Source organism: Hyalella azteca, unplaced genomic scaffold (genome assembly GCF_000764305.2).
Source record: "Hyalella azteca isolate HAZT.00-mixed unplaced genomic scaffold, Hazt_2.0.2 contig17119, whole genome shotgun sequence".
NCBI classification, from domain to species: Eukaryota; Metazoa; Arthropoda; class Malacostraca; order Amphipoda; family Hyalellidae; genus Hyalella; species Hyalella azteca.
In genome coordinates, this window is record NW_025946916.1 from 40777 (window position 1) to 59167 (window position 18391).

The 18391-nt window shown below is 37.0% G+C and overlaps 1 protein-coding gene across 1 annotated transcript in view; it reads left to right on the top strand.

Moving 5' to 3' along the window:
• Positions 1-852: 852 nt before the first annotated feature.
• LOC108675387 (Down syndrome cell adhesion molecule-like protein Dscam2) overlaps positions 853-18391 on the top strand; it is a gene marked incomplete in the record, with an annotated part of 40677 nt that continues 23138 nt past the window's right edge. Inside the window, 12 exon segments of the mRNA XM_047885159.1 lie at positions 853-1007; positions 2612-2751; positions 3467-3713; positions 6173-6460; positions 7901-8020; positions 8539-8725; positions 10455-10606; positions 11663-11803; positions 13079-13257; positions 13618-13724; positions 14476-14615; positions 14960-15133. Of these exon segments, the coding sequence (XP_047741115.1) occupies positions 917-1007; positions 2612-2751; positions 3467-3713; positions 6173-6460; positions 7901-8020; positions 8539-8725; positions 10455-10606; positions 11663-11803; positions 13079-13257; positions 13618-13724; positions 14476-14615; positions 14960-15133 (1966 nt within the window).

Below are 18391 nucleotides of genomic sequence, written 5' to 3' on the forward strand. Positions count from 1 at the left end.
ACTCACCGTTTGCCACAATACAGCAATCGTGGTATTATTTCATTTAAAATTCGTTGTTTATACAGACTTCTCATACTTTATTGTTGAAAGATGTGTGCAACATTTCATGCAAAGAAGTTTGATAAAAATACACAAATTCAACATTTATCATTCACTATCTTAGGTACACTACGGTAGAATTTTATTCAAAGTCACCAGTGTAAATTATCTATTTTTTTATGTACGTTCGATATGAGTATATATTAACGCAACTTTATTTAAGGGATTAATTTTGGACTTAATTTACTATTCAAAATGCATGAACAACATCTATCAAGCACCAATGTTTATTTAGTAAAATAAATTAGCAAATAAGAATGTGAAACTTCAACAAGTAATTGTAGCAGTAATCGCAAGTACAATATAAATCGAAATGATTGATTAGAATGCTTCAATTAAATGCAGCAATGAACAGTGAGAGAGCACAAAGATGGGACGTTAAATACACAGAAGAAGAATTGATTACTTGGCAATTTGTATCATCCGTGTAAAATATATTGATATTTTTTCTTTTAGTGTCGAATGCCTCATTATTAACGATGAAACTTTCCATTTCAGCCAGTAATTTCATTATAATAATTTCACATTATTGAATCATATGTAAAGTTTTGATTTTCATCAGGTCCATAGTAAATAAGAAATAAGATCCACGGCGAATCCAACTGTATACAAAACAACTAATATTTTACACAAATTTTTCACCAGGTTCTTGATGGGTCAGTACGTGTCAGCCCTGGGCGACGTTGTCAGCCACGTGAACATCAGCAGCGTGCGTGTAGCTGACGGCGGACTGTACGAATGTCAGGCCAGCAACAGCGCTGGCGTGGCGGTTCACAACGCTCGCCTCAACATCTATGGTGCGCCGGTCGTGCGTCCGATGGAGCCACAAACTGCGGTCGCTGGCGAGACTTTCGTGGTTACTTGCCCCGTTGGCGGATATCCTTATGAGAAAATTACGTGGCAGAAAGGTAAATACGATCATTGTTTGAATTTATAATTAAATCGTATTTTGATATCACCTAAAATAGCCCGTTCATGGTCATTAATTTAAAACTTTAGTGAAAGTCCCGTGGTAGAAATGTAATATAATATGATCAGTATTTAGGTTAATCAATTTGTTAGATGTTGGCAAAAGAGTTGCGTCGGTGGTCAATAAATTCCAGTTTCAAGAGAAAATCACGTGATAGAATGGTAAGATGATACGATCTGATTTTTTATTATCTTGAAGTTGGGTGTTACCAAAAGAGGTGCGCTCGTGTTCATAAATCTTCAGTTTTGTCTTGGGAATCACAAGGCTGAAAGAAAGAATATTCCGATCAATGAATGAATTGTTAATTAAATATTTGTACCATGTCATCATAACTGGCCAGATCATGATAATTAATTTCCAGTTCACTAATGAAAATCACGCGACAAAAACGCAGAATTTTGTGGTTATGGAATTTTATGGCGAGTCCTCAACAGATTGTATTCTACAGTTGAGAATAAAATTCGTTAGCTTTAAATTTCTTCATTATTTTACATTTATATCATAGGTAGCGAGTTATTTAGGGAGAGTTCACGACACTCATTCCAGGCGGTACATATATGTATGTACGCACAGTCTGATGTTCACAACTAAATTAAAACTTTTGAGTCATAGTAATTGTTATGACACCATAACGGGTTCCCAGGCTATTAAAAGATAATTGAGATGAAGTTACAGGAAGCTGCCTACTGAATGTCAAGACACCGAGCAAGCAATAGAAAACTGCTCCAAGCGCTCTTCTTTTTTACGCCGAAAGCCATTTCATTTCATTTTATGTAACTTTCGAAGCTCCATGTTTTGAATACCTTGAAATAATACATTTATATCACTGGCGTGAAAATACTGTAAGCGTTTTTGGAATTTTTGACTGCTGAAAATTACAAACTTTATCCGGTACACAAAAGTTTTACTGAGGCTCGAAGGTCAATAGATAAAGATGCTATTTTTTGAAGCTGTATCATCTATGTAAAATTGTAGATACTCTGATCCAGCTTAATTATTCGTACGTTGTATAAGTTTCTTGATATTCCATCCTTCGTTCTGGGCTATTTTTTCACTTGCAAGAACTAATCAAAGTAGTCGTTATATTTGCCTTATAATAGTACGGACAACGATGCTTTATATAATTGGTTTTATTATTTGCCTTATAATATTATGGATAACGAAGCATTTTATAAGTGATTTTATTATATGAATTATAATAATATAGACAACGAAGCTTTATAAAAAGTGATTTTATTATTATTATTTGCCTTAAAGTAGTATGGATAACGAAGCATTATATAAGAGGTTTTACTATTTGCCTTATAATAGCCTTATAATAGCATGGACAACCCAGATTAATATAAGGGGTTTTATTATTTACCTTATGATAGCATGGACAACGCAGCTTAATATAAGTGAATTTATTATTAGCCTTATAATATTATGGACAACGAGAGAAATTCGAAAAAAAATTTTCGATAAATATTTTCCATTTCACAATATTTCCAGAAAAAACTCTTGTCAATATTAACTGTTTGGAATATATAATTTTGCTGACAGATGGCGTGAGTCTGCCATCTGACCACCGTCAGCGAGTGCACAGTAACGGCACGCTGTCAGTGTCAGCTGTCTCGCGCCTGGCTGACGAAGGCCGTTACGCATGCACGGTGCGTGACAGACAAGGGACGTCGGGCGTTTTAGTAGGCAGGATACCGCGGAATAACCATTTATTATTGTCTGGACGTCGGGCGTTTTAGTAGGCAGGATACCGCGGAATGACCTCTTATTATTGTCTGGACGTCGGGCATAAGTAGGCAGGATACCGCGGAATGACCTCTTATTATTGTCTGGACGTCGGGCGTTTTAGTTTCCAGTAGGCATGGATCCGCGTAATAACCTTTTACAACTGTCTCGACGTCGGTCATTTTAGAAAGCAGGGAACCGCGGAATAAACTTTTGTTTTTTTAACGTTGGGCGTTTCAGTAGGCAGGGGACAGCCTAATAATCTGGATTATTTTCTGGACATCGGGCGTTTCAGTAGGCAGGAAACTTTCGAATAACCCTTTATTATTTTCTGGTCATCAGACGTTTCAGTAGGCAGAGGATAGCCTAATAACCTGAATTATTATCAGGACGTCGGGCGTTTTAGTAGGCAGGGAATCGCCTTATAACCTTTTATTATTGTCTGGGCATCAGGCGTTTTAGTAGGCAGGGGACAGCCTATGTAATAACCTGGATTGTTGTCTGGACGTCGGGCGTTTCATTAGGCTGGGAACCGCCTTATAACCTTTTAATATTATCTAGGCATCAGGCGTTTCAGTAGGGGGCAGTCTAATAACCTAGATATTTGTCTGGACGTCGGACGTTTCAGTGGCTCCAAGTGTGTCCGCAATTCATTTTGAGCGCGGACTGCAGGCGGGCGACCGCGTGATGGTAGGCTGTTACGTGAACAAGGGCGACCCGCCCATCCAAATATCATGGGACAAGGATGGCGTAGCTCTGCACCACAATAACCTCGCCGGGGTCACAGTGCAAGACAAGGGAGAGTTCTGGAGTGTCCTGGAGCTGGCACCCATAGAGATCACCCATGCTGGAGTGTATACCTGCACTGCTAGGAACCATTGGGCTTCGCAATCCAGAAATGCAACTTTGATAGTCAATGGTACTCCAAAGAATAAAGTATTTAAACATCGTGAAAGCATGCTGTCGAATGTTCTTTTTCTTAATATTCAACAAATTTAATTAGTTTGATTGATGAATGCCATGCTATTTTCTGTCCAATAATCTTGTTAATTGTATACATAAAATTTTAATCTGACTGTTGTCTTATGAATCTGCAGCACTCAGTGTTGTCCGCTATAAACTCGCTGTTTTTTTAATATCTAAATGTTAACAGTTCTTTCAACAGACAAAGAAAACGTTCTGCTGCCTTGCAATTGCATTGAATGGCACCAACTGGCAACGTTTTTTCTCAATTATTTTAGTCTGGACTCGGAATATCAGTGCATCTATTTGGCGGTTCTAGAATTTCCTTACAACTGTCTGATTTATTTGTAATATAAAATTTGCGATTATTGTAATGCAATAAACATTGCTATTAATTTTTGAGATAAACAGGTTAAATAAATATGTCCATTATGATATCGGTAGCAAATTTATTTAAATTTATTTAAGCTACCTTCCTACAATAATTGAAAAAAATGCTTCGCTGTTTCAATCGAACTTTGAAATTTTTAGTTTTGACGTGGCCACCACGGCAAAAACACAGAAGCTACATGCTAATGAAAATTTCTCGTTTTTGAATGACCATCAAGTTATGAGGGATTTTCTAGTTTCATTGTTTTAAATTCCTCGTAAACATTACGGTCATCAATGACAAAACGACGGTCTTGTCTCGACGTGAACGATACGACAGTTGCAAGCTGATATCCGAGAAGGCAAGTAAGCCAAGCCCACGCATTGGATTTCTCTCTGGTCTTCTAATCCAATTTTTTGAATTAAATTGTTTTGAAAATATTTTTCGAAGCGCCTACCCAGGACATCATAGGGATCCGCTATTTATGTTTTATTCGACAAAACGCTTTATCAATGAATTTCAATATTTATTATAGAGGAGTAAACACGTCAGGCGCAAAAATTTTTATTTCAGAGCATCACCATCACTTGTAGCTTCCAACCTCGTACTAAAATGTTTTTGTGATAAATACATCGCACTTTTGCGTTAATGTTAACATTCGAACAATTTCGCTTGCTTCTATGTTACTTTTCCCGAATTGTTTAGTTTTCACAAAAAAAAATCATTATTATATGTCAACAAAGTACAACAGGGAAATTCAACGACCCTAATCTTGGCAATTCCCGATCGCAAATAATCTGTGTTGTTTCAAATAACGACAAGGAACAGTCATTTATTTTCATAGACGACGAGTGAGCAGCGATTGATGTCTGCAAACGGTTGACTGCTGTGTTGAATGTGTCGAAAATACACCAATACATGGACACTCCCATGCCGGGCCCCACCAACTTTGATATTCAATGGTACTCCAACGAAATCCTACTATTCGCACTAATCGTTCTTCTGACACTCATCGATATTGTACTAATCGTTCTGCTGACACTCATCGATATTGCACTAATCGTTCTGCTGACACACATCGATATTGTACTACGCGTTCCCATGCTAATAAACATCGATATTGTACTAATCGTTCCCATGCTGATACACATCGATATTGCACTGACCGTTCCCATGCTGACACATCGATATTGCACTGACCGTTCCCATGCTGACACATCGATATTGCACTAATCGTTCCCATGCTAAAGCACATCCATATTTCACTGGCCTTTCCCACTCCAGAAAAAAATCCTCGATTTATGACTTGGCGGTTTTTCAGTTACAATTGTCGTTNCAGAAAAAAATCCTCGATTTATGACTTGGCAGTTTTTCAGTTACAATCGTCGTTTATAGTAACAGAAATTCTTTTTAATAGATAGATTTATTATTTATATATTCTTCCGTTTCTTGCTATATTCAATCATATACTGACAGATTCGTATTTTTGTACTGGTTTGCCGAGTTATTTGAATTACCGAGCGCCTGACGTAATTTCACAATCCTCTGAAAGTTTCAATTGTCATTAGAAAGTCTAAGGTTGATACGCTCCATGTATTTCTGCGATACAAATTTGGACGTTTGTACAGAATTAAATTTAAGACGGTTTAAAAGCGGTTTCTTATCTCATCGTACATCGAATTAGGTTTAATCTTTCAAGAGCACAATTTAAAAAATGCATCAAGAGGAATTCCACATCTAATGGTGGATTTGAGATCTAATTAACTTCCTCCGCGTTTCTTGGTTCGATCTTTGACAAACATCTAGGAAAAAACACTTCCGTTAATTAGTTTCTGCGTTTTGATTATCTTCGACAGATTGAATGCTAACATTTTACCGATTTATTCATCCATCGACCTACAATAATCGTCGTTCAGTTTTTGAAACTTGTCCATTACAACTCTACCCGCTGTTGTTTACGCCGTTGCGCTCTATACGGTAATGACCAAAGTGACCATGCCGGAGTTTTCAGAAAATTCAGTGAGGAAGTGTTTTTGGACTTTCAGTTCCCCCTCGACTCGCACCAATAGTTTTCACGGGCGGCAACAGGGCCGGCCAGAGGGTACAAGCAATCTGTTCTTTGGAGGAGGGAGATCCTCCAATAACCATGCGCTGGCTCAAGAACGGCATCCATCTTTTGGAATCCAATGAAGATCTCCACATCTCGCAAGCTAACGATTTCACCACGATCCTTGTGATCAAGAAGACCAGGGAAGACAGTTCCGGCAACTACTCTTGCTCAGCCGGCAACTCCGCAAGAACTGCAGTAGTCTACACAGCTCTTACCATAAGTGGTAGGCGCACATGTAGAATTCAGGGAAGAATTTTAATATATTATACAAATTTAATATTTCCCCGTAGGGGAGCAGTTTCAACTTCAAACTAAGTGGCACTAAAATTAACTGATGCCTCCACAGTCTGAGTACGAAATTCCTTTTGGTCATTTGTCACCGCGAAAATTTAATGCTAGCCTCAGCCAATAAGGAATTAATTTTTCTGACACTGCAAAATGTTTCAAAATTTTTTTTGATGCTCTGAAAACCTTGATTAATGAAATCATCTCATTTCTTCTTCAAAGTTATTTTTAAACTATAAATTATATTGCAACATTCAGAGTATATACATTTCAGCCTCAGTGGCAAACGATACGATACGATAGGCAAACTCTCGCGCGGCCAAAATTTACTTTTCAAAGCTAGTATTATGTTCAAATACGGGCAGGTTTTACCGGTGAAAATTAAAAATTTTATTCCTTGGAAAATTGAACTGACTGAATTTATTCTTTTTAACGACGTAAATTTGACAATGGCCAAGTGAACATTTCTGAATCAAGTAAATACAATTTATGTGGAGCTAATAGAAGCGCTAACCAGCCTAGCTACATAGGTCACTTACTTGGAGCTACCTGTCGAAACATTTCCTTTTTGCATTAAAGGAATCATATAAAATCTGTGTGGAATATTTTCTTTCTCTTTGGCCCATGCACATTTTTTTCTATGTTCTTAAACTAAATCATTTGAATATACTCGCTTTTAATTACTGAATTAATTTCAACGCAATAACCTTACTTAAACAGTAAGTTTCTTATCTTTGAGATTGGTGATATAGTACGGCACTAAATCTAACCGATGATTATTTGCTCTCTATGTGTTGTTGAGCGTGAAATCAAACCGTATCTGCCTGATGTAAAATTATAAAATTTTCTATCTTCACGTTGCCAGTGAACTGAATGTTTGTGCTGCACGATTTCAATTTTCCTTTATCTATAAACACTTATTTACGTATCGTCTACAAGGAATTTTCCAATTTTTTGTATCTTTGATTATATCATTTATAATATTGTGTGAATCGTTTGCCCATCAGAATGAATATTTCTAAAGAATTTATTCACCTAACTGAACTCATATTCAGAAATTGGCTCGATTATGTGTCTCACTGAGACGCATCGGAATTGAAATAAATAACGATAGCATTTATACCATATATGCTCCTGAATAATTCATTCAACTGTTATTCAGTGCAGAAGTATTTCCATGACCAATCGAGGGTAATAGTTGTAAATTTCTATGATTTAGAAGTATTTTCCTCCGTCTTCTAATCGACAATAACTGTGATCACATACAGGGTGAACCAGAATTAAGTAACCCTTTTAATTTGTTAATAAATAAAAAACTAAGAACGTTATGAAGTTGAAACTTGTTTTATTTAAAAAATTACGGGAATTACTCCTGCAGTCCCCCCAACATGGGTGATTGAGCCCATGGACGCAACAGTTCCCCTCGGGGAGTCTCTGAGCGTGGCGTGCAGTGCTCACGGCTTCCCTCAACCCACCGTCACTTGGCGCAGGAAAGCTGGCGAGTTTGATGTACTGTGCGCTATATAGTCGCCAGTTGATAACGCGATGTGTTTGATGACTTTTTTCAACTCTTCAACAAATGCAGGAATAAATTAAAATCATTACGTGTGCGTGCTCTATCTAAAAATCATGTATAATTTCCATTTATTGCCTAATAATTTACTCAATTCTCTTATATCCAAATCATAATCAAATTTTTTTTTTAAATTAGGGATTTCAAAACATCATTTCTGATCACAATAAATGAAAGTCCAATTTATTATAATTCACATTTTGACTTATATTATAAGTGTATCGTCTTAAATTCTCCGACATGCTTGTAACAGAAGATATTTTGTCCATCATAATTATCTGTTTTTAGCGCATTTTCTCATTTATGGAAATAATGCACTATTGTGCTCGCCATGTCCGTCTGTCTGTCTGTCTGTCCGTCCGTGACTTCAAGTTTTCGTCGACAAGAAAATGCGCTCTCTGTCACTCACTGCAGTGAGTACTGAGTTATATTTTTTTATGTAGCGTCAGGCGAGTGGAGCGCAGACTTCCGTGGAGGCGCAGTGTGGCGCGGCCACGGCGGTAACGCGACCCTGTCCCTGCCGCGCGCGGCCCTCGCGCACGAAGGTCGCTACCTCTGCCAAGCTACCAACGACGTCGGTGCCGGTCTCTCCAAGATTATTTCAGTTACCGTTGATGGTGAGCTTAGCAGGCAGCGTTTTTGTCTGTTATTTAGTAGCTTTTCAGGCTTATTTCAGTTACAGTTGATGGTGAGCTTAACAAGCAGCGTATCTTCTTTTTTTTTTCTTGGTTATCTATTAGACTTCCAAGCTTATTTCAGTTACCGTTGATGGTAAGCTTAACGCTGGGTTTTTTTTTGTTAGTTAGTAGATTTCCAGGATTATTTCAGTTACAGTTGAAAGTGAGCTTAACAAGCAGCGTTTTTTTCTTTTGTTACGTAGTAGCTTTTCAGAATTATTTCAGTTACTGTTGACAGTGAGCTTAACAGGCAGCATCTCTTTTTAGCGCATTTTCTCATTTATGGAAAAAAATGCACTATTGTGCTCGCCATGTCCGTCTGTCTGTCTGTCCGCGACTTCACGATTTCGTCTACGAGAAAATGCGCTCTCTATCACTCAATGCAGTGAGTACTTAGTTATATTTTTTTTGTTATCTAGTAGTAATCCGGATTATTTCAGTTACCGTTGATGGTGAGCTGAGCAGGCAGCTATTTGTTAGTAGCTTTTCAGGATTATTTTGGTTACCGTTGTTGGTGAGCTTAACAGGCAGCGTCTCCTTTTTTGTTGGTTATTTAGTAGATTTCCAGGATTATTTCAGTTACAGTTTACAGTGAGCTTAACAGGAATGGGCTCATTTTTTGCAGGTTTAAAGCAACTCTCCGAGATTTTTCAGCTACCGTTGACAGTGAGCATGTCAAGCAGAGGCTCGTTTTGACCGATTTTAATTAAAACAAAGTCAGTTTTATTTCTTGAGTGATAAAATTTTTAACAAATAAAAATGTGCAATTTTCCCGGCATCAGCAATTTTTTACACGGTAAAATGCATTTTCTTAATATGTGGCTTGAAAAATAGTATGGCCAAAAATTTCGACAGCAAAACGACCGTGGTTTAGTTAAATTAAATTATAATTATAAGGCTGTGCTTGATATCGTAGCCGACGACAAAACTCCTCGTCTGAATTTCGAAATTTAATTGAAAACTTTATATCCACTTACGTTCGAAATGAATACATGCATAACTTCAAAAAATACTTTCTTTTTCTTCCAGAGAGGAAAACAAGTGGTATATAAATCATATAATCGTATGAATATCTGTTGAATGTTAACTATGCAGTGAACGTGCATTTTTGAGATTCTCACTAGCATTTTTTCCTAATTATTCCAGTTTGATTTCGATCGGGTTTCGTGGAAAACCAAAACTAACTGTGGTTTGGCTCTAAGTCTATTTAGAAAAATTAATGCAAACTTTAAAAATCTTTGTACAGATTATCAAGAAGACACAATAATTAATTAATTATTCGGTTACAAGGCTAATTTCGAGTGATTTGATCACTTATCGGGGGTACTGGTTTAAGATATTTTATGTAAAAAGTAACTTTAGTATGAAGAATGCGATTGTGTCAGCTACACAATTTTACATACTGTACATATATAATTTTCTTTGCTCAAACTGATCTGATGCCTCGTATTCTCATTATAGTTTGAAATTACCATAAAATATATGGAGTTACATAAAAAAAAAGAATAAAATGTATTGTTAACAAAATGAATAATAATTTAAATGTACAAAATAAATAATTAAATAACAATAACATTAAGCAATAAATAACTAATATCAATTAAAATAAGCATCAAATAATTGAATAACAATAACATTAAACATTATGTAACATTAAAAATGTTCATTTTATGTCGCTGCAGGCACGGCGCGCAGGCCGAAGACTCAGGACCACGCGAGGCCGCGTCCGTGTTCACCGTAAGCGACGCCCGCCCGGACGACGCCGGCCTCTACATCTGCGAGGCCTCCAACGCTCACGGCACCCGCACGGCAGACTTCAGCCTACATGTTATGGGTGAGGGGAGTCTGGGTGAGGGGAGTCTGGGTGAGGGAACTCTGGGTGAGGGGGACTCTGGGTGAGGGGGAGTCTGGGTGAGGGGGACTCTGGGTGAGGGGGACTCTGGGTGAGGGGGACTCTGGGTGAGGGGGAGTCTGGGTGAGGGGGACTCTGGGTGAGGGGGACTCTGGGTGAGGGGGACTCTGGGTGAGGGGGACTCTGGGTGAGGGGGACTCTGGGTGAGGGGGACTCTGGGTGAGGGGGACTCTGGGTGAGGGGGACTCTGGGTGAGGGGGACTCTGGGTGAGGGGGACTCTGGGTGAGGGGGACTCTGGGTGAGGGGGACTCTGGGTGAGGGGGACTCTGGGTGAGGGGGACTCTGGGTGAGGGGGACTCTGGGTGAGGGTGACTGGCCGTCTGTGTGGGAAGTTTAGTTACCTGTAAGGAGTTGCATCCAGCACTATCTTCATACTCCAATAATAAGTAGTATAAATTCAATAATTCAACCTTTCTAACTTGATTTTCCGTTTATTTGCCTTCCTGCCCTTCTAGTTATACAGATTAAAATCCCTTGTACGTTAGATAAAATCAACTTTTAGCGCAATTTCTCATTCATGAAAAAAATTCACTATTGTGCTCGCCATGTCCGTCTGTCCGTCCTTCCATCTGTCCGTCCGTCTGGCCGTCCGTGATTTCATGTTTTCGTCGACAAGAAAATGCGCTCTCTGTCACTCACTGCAGTGAGTACTGAGTTATATTTTTTCATGATAAACTTATCGTGTGTATTTTAGTACATAAATCATCCACGCGTCTGATTTCCAGGAACCTCGAACTCAGACCTTAAAAAGTACCATTGATTTCCCGTTGAAAATTTTATTCACCTCCCATATTAAAATGAATAAAAAAATACCGGAGATGACGAAAGAATTTTTTCTTCTTGTAATAAAAAGACATATTAAAGGAGAGTAAAAAATATCGGAATTTATGAAAATAAAGTTTCTTCTGGTAATAGAAAAAACAAAAGTATAAAATGGTAAATCATTTACTGTCATCATCGCGAAGTTTCACCCACAGACGTGCCCGCTGCCCCCGTGGGGTTGTCGGTGGCGGGGGAAGGCTCCCGTCATGTGGCCCTGCAATGGGTGGCGCCTACATCACCCACGGGGGAGCAGGCCATCATCACTGCATACAGAGTGTCATACTCCACTGATGAAGGTGAGTAATGAGTGTCATACTCCACTGATGAAGGTGAGTAATGAGTGTCATACTCCACTGATGAGAGTTGTAATGAGTGTCTTACTCCACTGATGAGGGTGAGTAATGAGTGTCATACTCCACTGATGAGGGTGAAGAAAATTACCTTAAATTGGATACGCGATGCTCGTTCATAATTTCAAAGACGGAAATGAACGTTAAATTTCGTTTTCACATTAAACGCAAATTAGTGAGTACAACTCATTTATCATGTTATAAAGAACTGAAGGTAAAAGAAATCAGCCCACATGCTCATCCAAATTAAATTTTCTCAGATTAAGTCTAGGGCAACATAGCGACTGAACTCAACTGTGGAACAAGCATTACAGCAAACTTTTTGTTACAATATATGCCACCAAGACGATCGCTTAAACAATATTTGTTAGTGAAACTTACGCGGAGTACCTACGTCATCAACAGGGTAAATACCTTCCGTCGTTAATATAATAGTAATGATATATCAGTGCATTGTGGTATTGGAAGCTAACTGATAGTATTAATTTTCGTCTTTTGTCTACTAAAAATTATCCATCTTATATTTTTACAGCTTTTTATGTTTACAAGCCAAATGAACATCATAGAATTAAATGCATAAAAGAATTGTGCACGAATAGTTCAAAAAGTATGTGAATGATAATAATATTTGGCTGTTCACTTTTCTGATCAGCATTAAGCTGCACTCTTCCTTCCATATACCTGAGATTCCAACAATACAAAAAATTCATACGAAACTCTTTTTCTGATTTTGAAAAATGAATTGTTCTTATACAAATAAATCCCGTAAGATCTGTTATTTCTGTCATAAAGGACGCTTGACGGTGATTATATAGCTTGATAATGCAGTAAATCTGTGTTTAATCTTTTGTGTACAAACTGTAAACGAAAATTCGTGTCTTATAAATTCTATGCTTTTTGTTATGCTTATTTATAAATTCTATGCTTATGTTTTTATGGACACGTGCTGGTGGATGGACAGCCCGCATCTGTAATCTGTCAATGAAAATTTGTACTAAATGATTACTTTACTTTTTATTTCCTATATTTTAATGGGCACCTGTTGGTGGATAGACTGCCCGGATCTGTAATCATCTGTAAATAAAAATTGTATTAAATGAATACATTTATTTTTATTTCCCATGTTTTCATGTGCATCCGCGAGTGGATGGAACTGCCCGCTTCTGTAATCTGTAAATGAAAATTTTTATTAAATGATTACCATAACTTTTTATTTCCTAGGTTTTAATGGACACGTGCGAGTGGATGCACCACTTGCGAGGGTAGAAGGTTTACTGCCAGCGACGGTCTACAGGTTCAGTGTCGTGGCTGAGAACAGAGTGGGTAGCAGCCAGGCATCCCTGCCTGTCATCCATAAAACCTTGCAGGAAAAACCATCGGGATTCCCAAGGAGCGTCAAGGTGCGAACTATAATCAATTAATATTTTTCGAAATTTTTAGCGCATTTTCTCATTTATGGAAAAAATGCACTATTGTGCTCGCCATATCCGTCTTTCTGTCTGTCTGTCTGTCTGTCTGTCCGTCTGTCCGTCCGTCCGTGACCTCCAGTTTTCGTCGGCGAGAAAATGCGCTCTCTGTCACTCACTGCAGTGAGTACTGAGTTATATTTTTTTTAATAAGGGGACTTTTATTGACAAATAAATATTTATAAATATGGTTAATCATCCTATTGATATAGATTTTTAAAATAAATTTGTGTATAAAAATTAACAGGTTTTATAAAGACATGGGGAAATTTTGTACTTCTTTTACACTTGCAGATTGTAAGCGCGACAGCCAATAGCTTCAGGTTGACTTGGTTGCCTCCTCTGCCTAACGCAACCCACGGTACCTTGCTTGGCTACCATCTGGGCATCAGGCTTAACAGGTGAAGTGAAGGAATGAACTAATGCAAATGAATAAACATTTGTAAATGAATAAACTTTTATAAATAAATGAACTATTATTAATTAATGAGTTTTTATCAATGAATGAGCTTTTGTAAATAAATGAGCTTTTGTAAATGAATGAGTATGTGTAAACGAATTGGCTTTTGCAAATTAATGAGCTTCTATAAATGAATTAGTATTTGTAAATGATTGAGCTTTTGTAAATAAATGAGTTTATGTAAATGAATGACGTTTTGCAAATGTATGAGCAATCATCAATGAATGAGCATTTGTAAATGAATGATTTTTCGCAAATAAATGATCATTCCTAAAAAGAACAAGTCTCTGCTGTCTTTGTTAACTCTGACCAAACCTGGAAACGTTTAGACTTATCGTTTCCCTTTTCTATGTGGTCTGAACATGTTTTTTAGGTCAAGCATGCGCCTAATCAATCAAAATTAATTTAATCAATTATTATCAAGTCATACGAATCATTAATAGCCACGATTAATGAAATGATGTCAAATTTTAGCCAACTCAATTTTGAGGGATAATAATTATCTAACTGAATTTTCCTTGCCCTAGAAATAGAATGAGGTGAACATCTTGCATCTTTTTCTCCAGGGAGGCTAAAGCCAAATCATATATTCTCATAAGGTGAGCATCTTACATCTGTTTATTCAGGGAGGATGAAGCTAAGTTATACATTTTCTCAGCCAACATTTCTCATTACGTAATTATTTCACTCAGTTTGAGCAGGCGAGACGACGTCTCATCCTACAGCTTCCTTACCATCAAGCTTGCGGATGGCGAAGAAGCGTCCGCGGGGGCGGTTGAGTACTCGGCCAAGCAGCTCACCTCGCTTGTGGATGAGATGCCCAGCATGCCGAGTAAGGGCGTCGTTTTTATCTTATTTAATGACTGGTTAAATTTGTAAATAAGTTAAATTAATCAATTTAATTATTTTTAAATAAATTTGTTAAAAGTAAATAAAGTAATTTAAATTATTGCGATTAATTAATTTTAATTTTTCCTATTAATTGACACTAATGCGAACACATTTCTTTTAGTTAGTATTTAGTTGCATCAATATTTAATTTTTAGTATAATTAAATTATACATTACATCAAACAAATTCAATTTTTCTATTTTGCGGGCAGCAGCCCTCGCAGGGAACAAAATTTTATTCTCATTCACTTATTTTATTTATTCAATTTTTCTATTTTGCGAGCAGCAGCCCTCGCAGGGAACATCTCAGTGGACGATGTAGGCTCGACAGGCGGGCTGATGGAGGCCACAGTGAGAGGCCTGGAGCCGTTCACCAGCTACGCGGTCCTGCTGAGGCCCTTCAATGCCATGGGACTAGGGCCTCCATCACCCCCTGTCACCGCCACCACCGCTGAGGACAGTAAGTCACTTGATATTATTTGAATTACTCGAGTTAAATATCTAATTTTTTATATTAGAATTGATAATATCTAAAAAAAAGCGTTAAATACCTAATTAGTTTACATTAGAATTGATAAAATCTGAAAAACTCCAATTACTACACTAAGCATTAAGGTTATACAGAATCTTTAATCACTAGAAGGAACACTATCACTCTCTATGTGTTCTATTCACGTTGGAAAAACTCGACAAAATTACGTTAGTAACGATGTGAGTTGTGTCTTTCTCATTCCCCACGATGGACGTTAGAGTGTAACGTGCATATTAGGTTAATTTTATTCAGTTTGATATTTACTTCTGTTTTTTTTTATGACATTTTTCCAAGCCTGAATAATTTCAGCAGTTTAGTTGCAATCAACTTTCAAGAACATTGCAGAAGAATCAATCTTTATTCAATGTTAACTGGCTTAGCTACGTGGTCTATCAACGAACATCCATGACGCAGGATCTGACCTGGGTTTGCCCCTCTCGATCTGGTCCTAGGTAGTAAGAGTAAATTTTGATTGCGAAATTTTCGTGAACCAAGTGTTAGGAGTGTTGGTTGACCCTTTGTTATAAATAATCTCGTCAGTGATGTTGTCAACTAATTATTGAGTCTTAACGATATCCAAATGCATTTGATAATATACCTGGACTCATCGTATGCAGGCATTCAGTAGCTTATCCCATACAATAACATATCTACAACTTAAATTAACACATACGAGTAGAGCCAATAATTGCTTCTTCACGCTTATCTTCCGCTAATTATGCTAGGAATCTAAACCCCACTAATCGCTTTGATAGATTATAACCCACTTCCCATTCCCCCCAATTTCCCTCAACTCCCCCAGAGCTCACGGCGCTAAAGCTTACCCCACTTTTCATCCATTAGCTCCACTTTCCATCCTCTAGCCCCATTTTTCATCCACAAACCCCTTTTTTATCCACTTGCCCCAATTTTCATCCACGAACCACTCTTTTTATCCACTAACCCTACTTTACATCCACAAACCCCCTTTTCATCAGTGAACCGCACTCTTCATTCACAAGCCCCCCTTTTCATCTACGAACCCCACTTCTCATACACGAACCCCACTTTTCATCCTCTAGCCCCACTTTTATCCACGAACCCCACTTTTCATCCTCGTACCCCACTTTTCATTCACTAACCCCACTTTTCATCCACTAGCCTCACTTTTCATCCTCTAGCCCCACTTTTCATCCACGAACCCACAGTAACTACTCAGTGGCAGTGGCAGCGGCCACTGCCATCGGCACAGGAGTAATGAGTGAACCTCTTATCTGCACTACTGAACAAGATGGTTAGACGAATGACTTTACGTTTGTGCCTTTGATATATGATATGGGATAAATGTCATATAATATATGGTATATGCTATATGATTATCGACTATTGTATGCTCCATTATTTGAATATCGGTCATTACACTTAATTAAGTCATTACCTCATTCCGATTTCCAATTGACAACATCAGTATTTCTTGTCCGAGCAAACTAAGTCATGTTAGTTTCGTTCTAGTTATCTTTTATTCTATCAATATTCTTTTTTCGATATGTTATAGGGTATAGAGTATCTGGGATATTTTTAGGGGAGCTGGGATATTTGTCTTATTCAAAATGTTATATTGTATTTCAACAACGAAACTCATTGCATTTTGTTTTAAGTGATTGTATGGTTGGTTCCTTATTTACATGTTATAGTTCTATTGGTCAATATATTTTGGTTAATTTTTACATCGCATAGATTTTTCCATATAAATTAAATGAGCAAGCATTCGTATATTCTCAGAAATATAAAGCTAGTCCTTATGACAGAGTAATTAATTTCTTTCTGTTATCTGCAAATTCATATAACAACTTCAAGTAAAACCTGATCTTATAAGAAAACTCAACAATTGTCCATCAGATTCATTCTCTTATCACAAATCAACATTTTTCAAATACTTTTAGAGAAAAATAAGACTTCTTCTTGATATTTCCCTTCTAAATAAGATCTATATATTGCAAAAGAATTGTTTAATATTGAAATGTGAGATCTTTAAATTATTAACAAGTTCTTAATATTGAAGAATAATAGCTTGAAATTGTGTATACAAGATCTTGATAATCATAAAAAGTTCTTGATATTGATATATATGATGTTGATAGATATAAATAATATATTGACATTTATTATTATTATTATTAAGATCTTGATATTGATAAATAAGATCTTAATATCTTAATGATATTGATAAATAAGATATTGGTATTGATATTGTTAAATTAGATCTTGATGATCTTGGTATTGATAAATAAGATCTTAATGATCTTGATATTGATAAAAAATAAGATTTTGAAGATCTTGATATTGATAAAAGTAAGATCTTGATGATCTTTATATTGATAAATAAGACCTTGCTGATCTTGATATTGATAATTAAGATTATGATTGTCTTGATATTGATTGAAAAAATCTTGATGATCTTGATATTGATAAATAAAAAAGATCTTTTTGATATTGATATTGATAAATAAGATCTTAATTATCTTGATATCGATAAATAAGATCTTGATATTGACATATAAGATCTCTACCATGCCCTTGCACAGTGCCAACAGCGCCGATGCGTGTGAAGCTCGTACAGTCTGGACGCCACAGCGCCATTGTGGCGTGGGCAGCGCCACGGGAGCCGCGTGGCGCCCTCACGCGCTACACCGTCCAGTGGGCGGCGGACGGCTCGCCTGAGCGGCTCTTCAGTAAAATGTTAGACCCGCTGACCACGCATCTCGTGCTGCGCGAGCTACCAGCGCAGACAGTTCAGGTCCGTTACTAAAATGTGATATTGAAGATTTTTCAAAAAAATTTTAGTTTGTGTATTTTTTGAAAATTTTTATTTTGAAAAGTTAAACAATTTTATGAAAATATCGAAATATATATATATTTTCGTTTGTATTTTTTTAATTTATTTTGAAAAGTTGTTAAATTGTTTGAAAATATTGAAAAAATGTATTTTTTCTTGTGTATATTTTTGTAAATTTTATTTTAGAAATAAAAAAAATGTTGAAAATATTGAGAAAAAAATATATTTTCTCGAGGACACCATTGATGACAAGGTTCCAGTGAAAGAAAAAATTTTTATACGTAAAATTTGTATGATTTATAGTTGTAATTTTCAGCGTAGTTATCACACCAATACAGATCAGGTCACCTATCTAAATTCAAACACAAAAA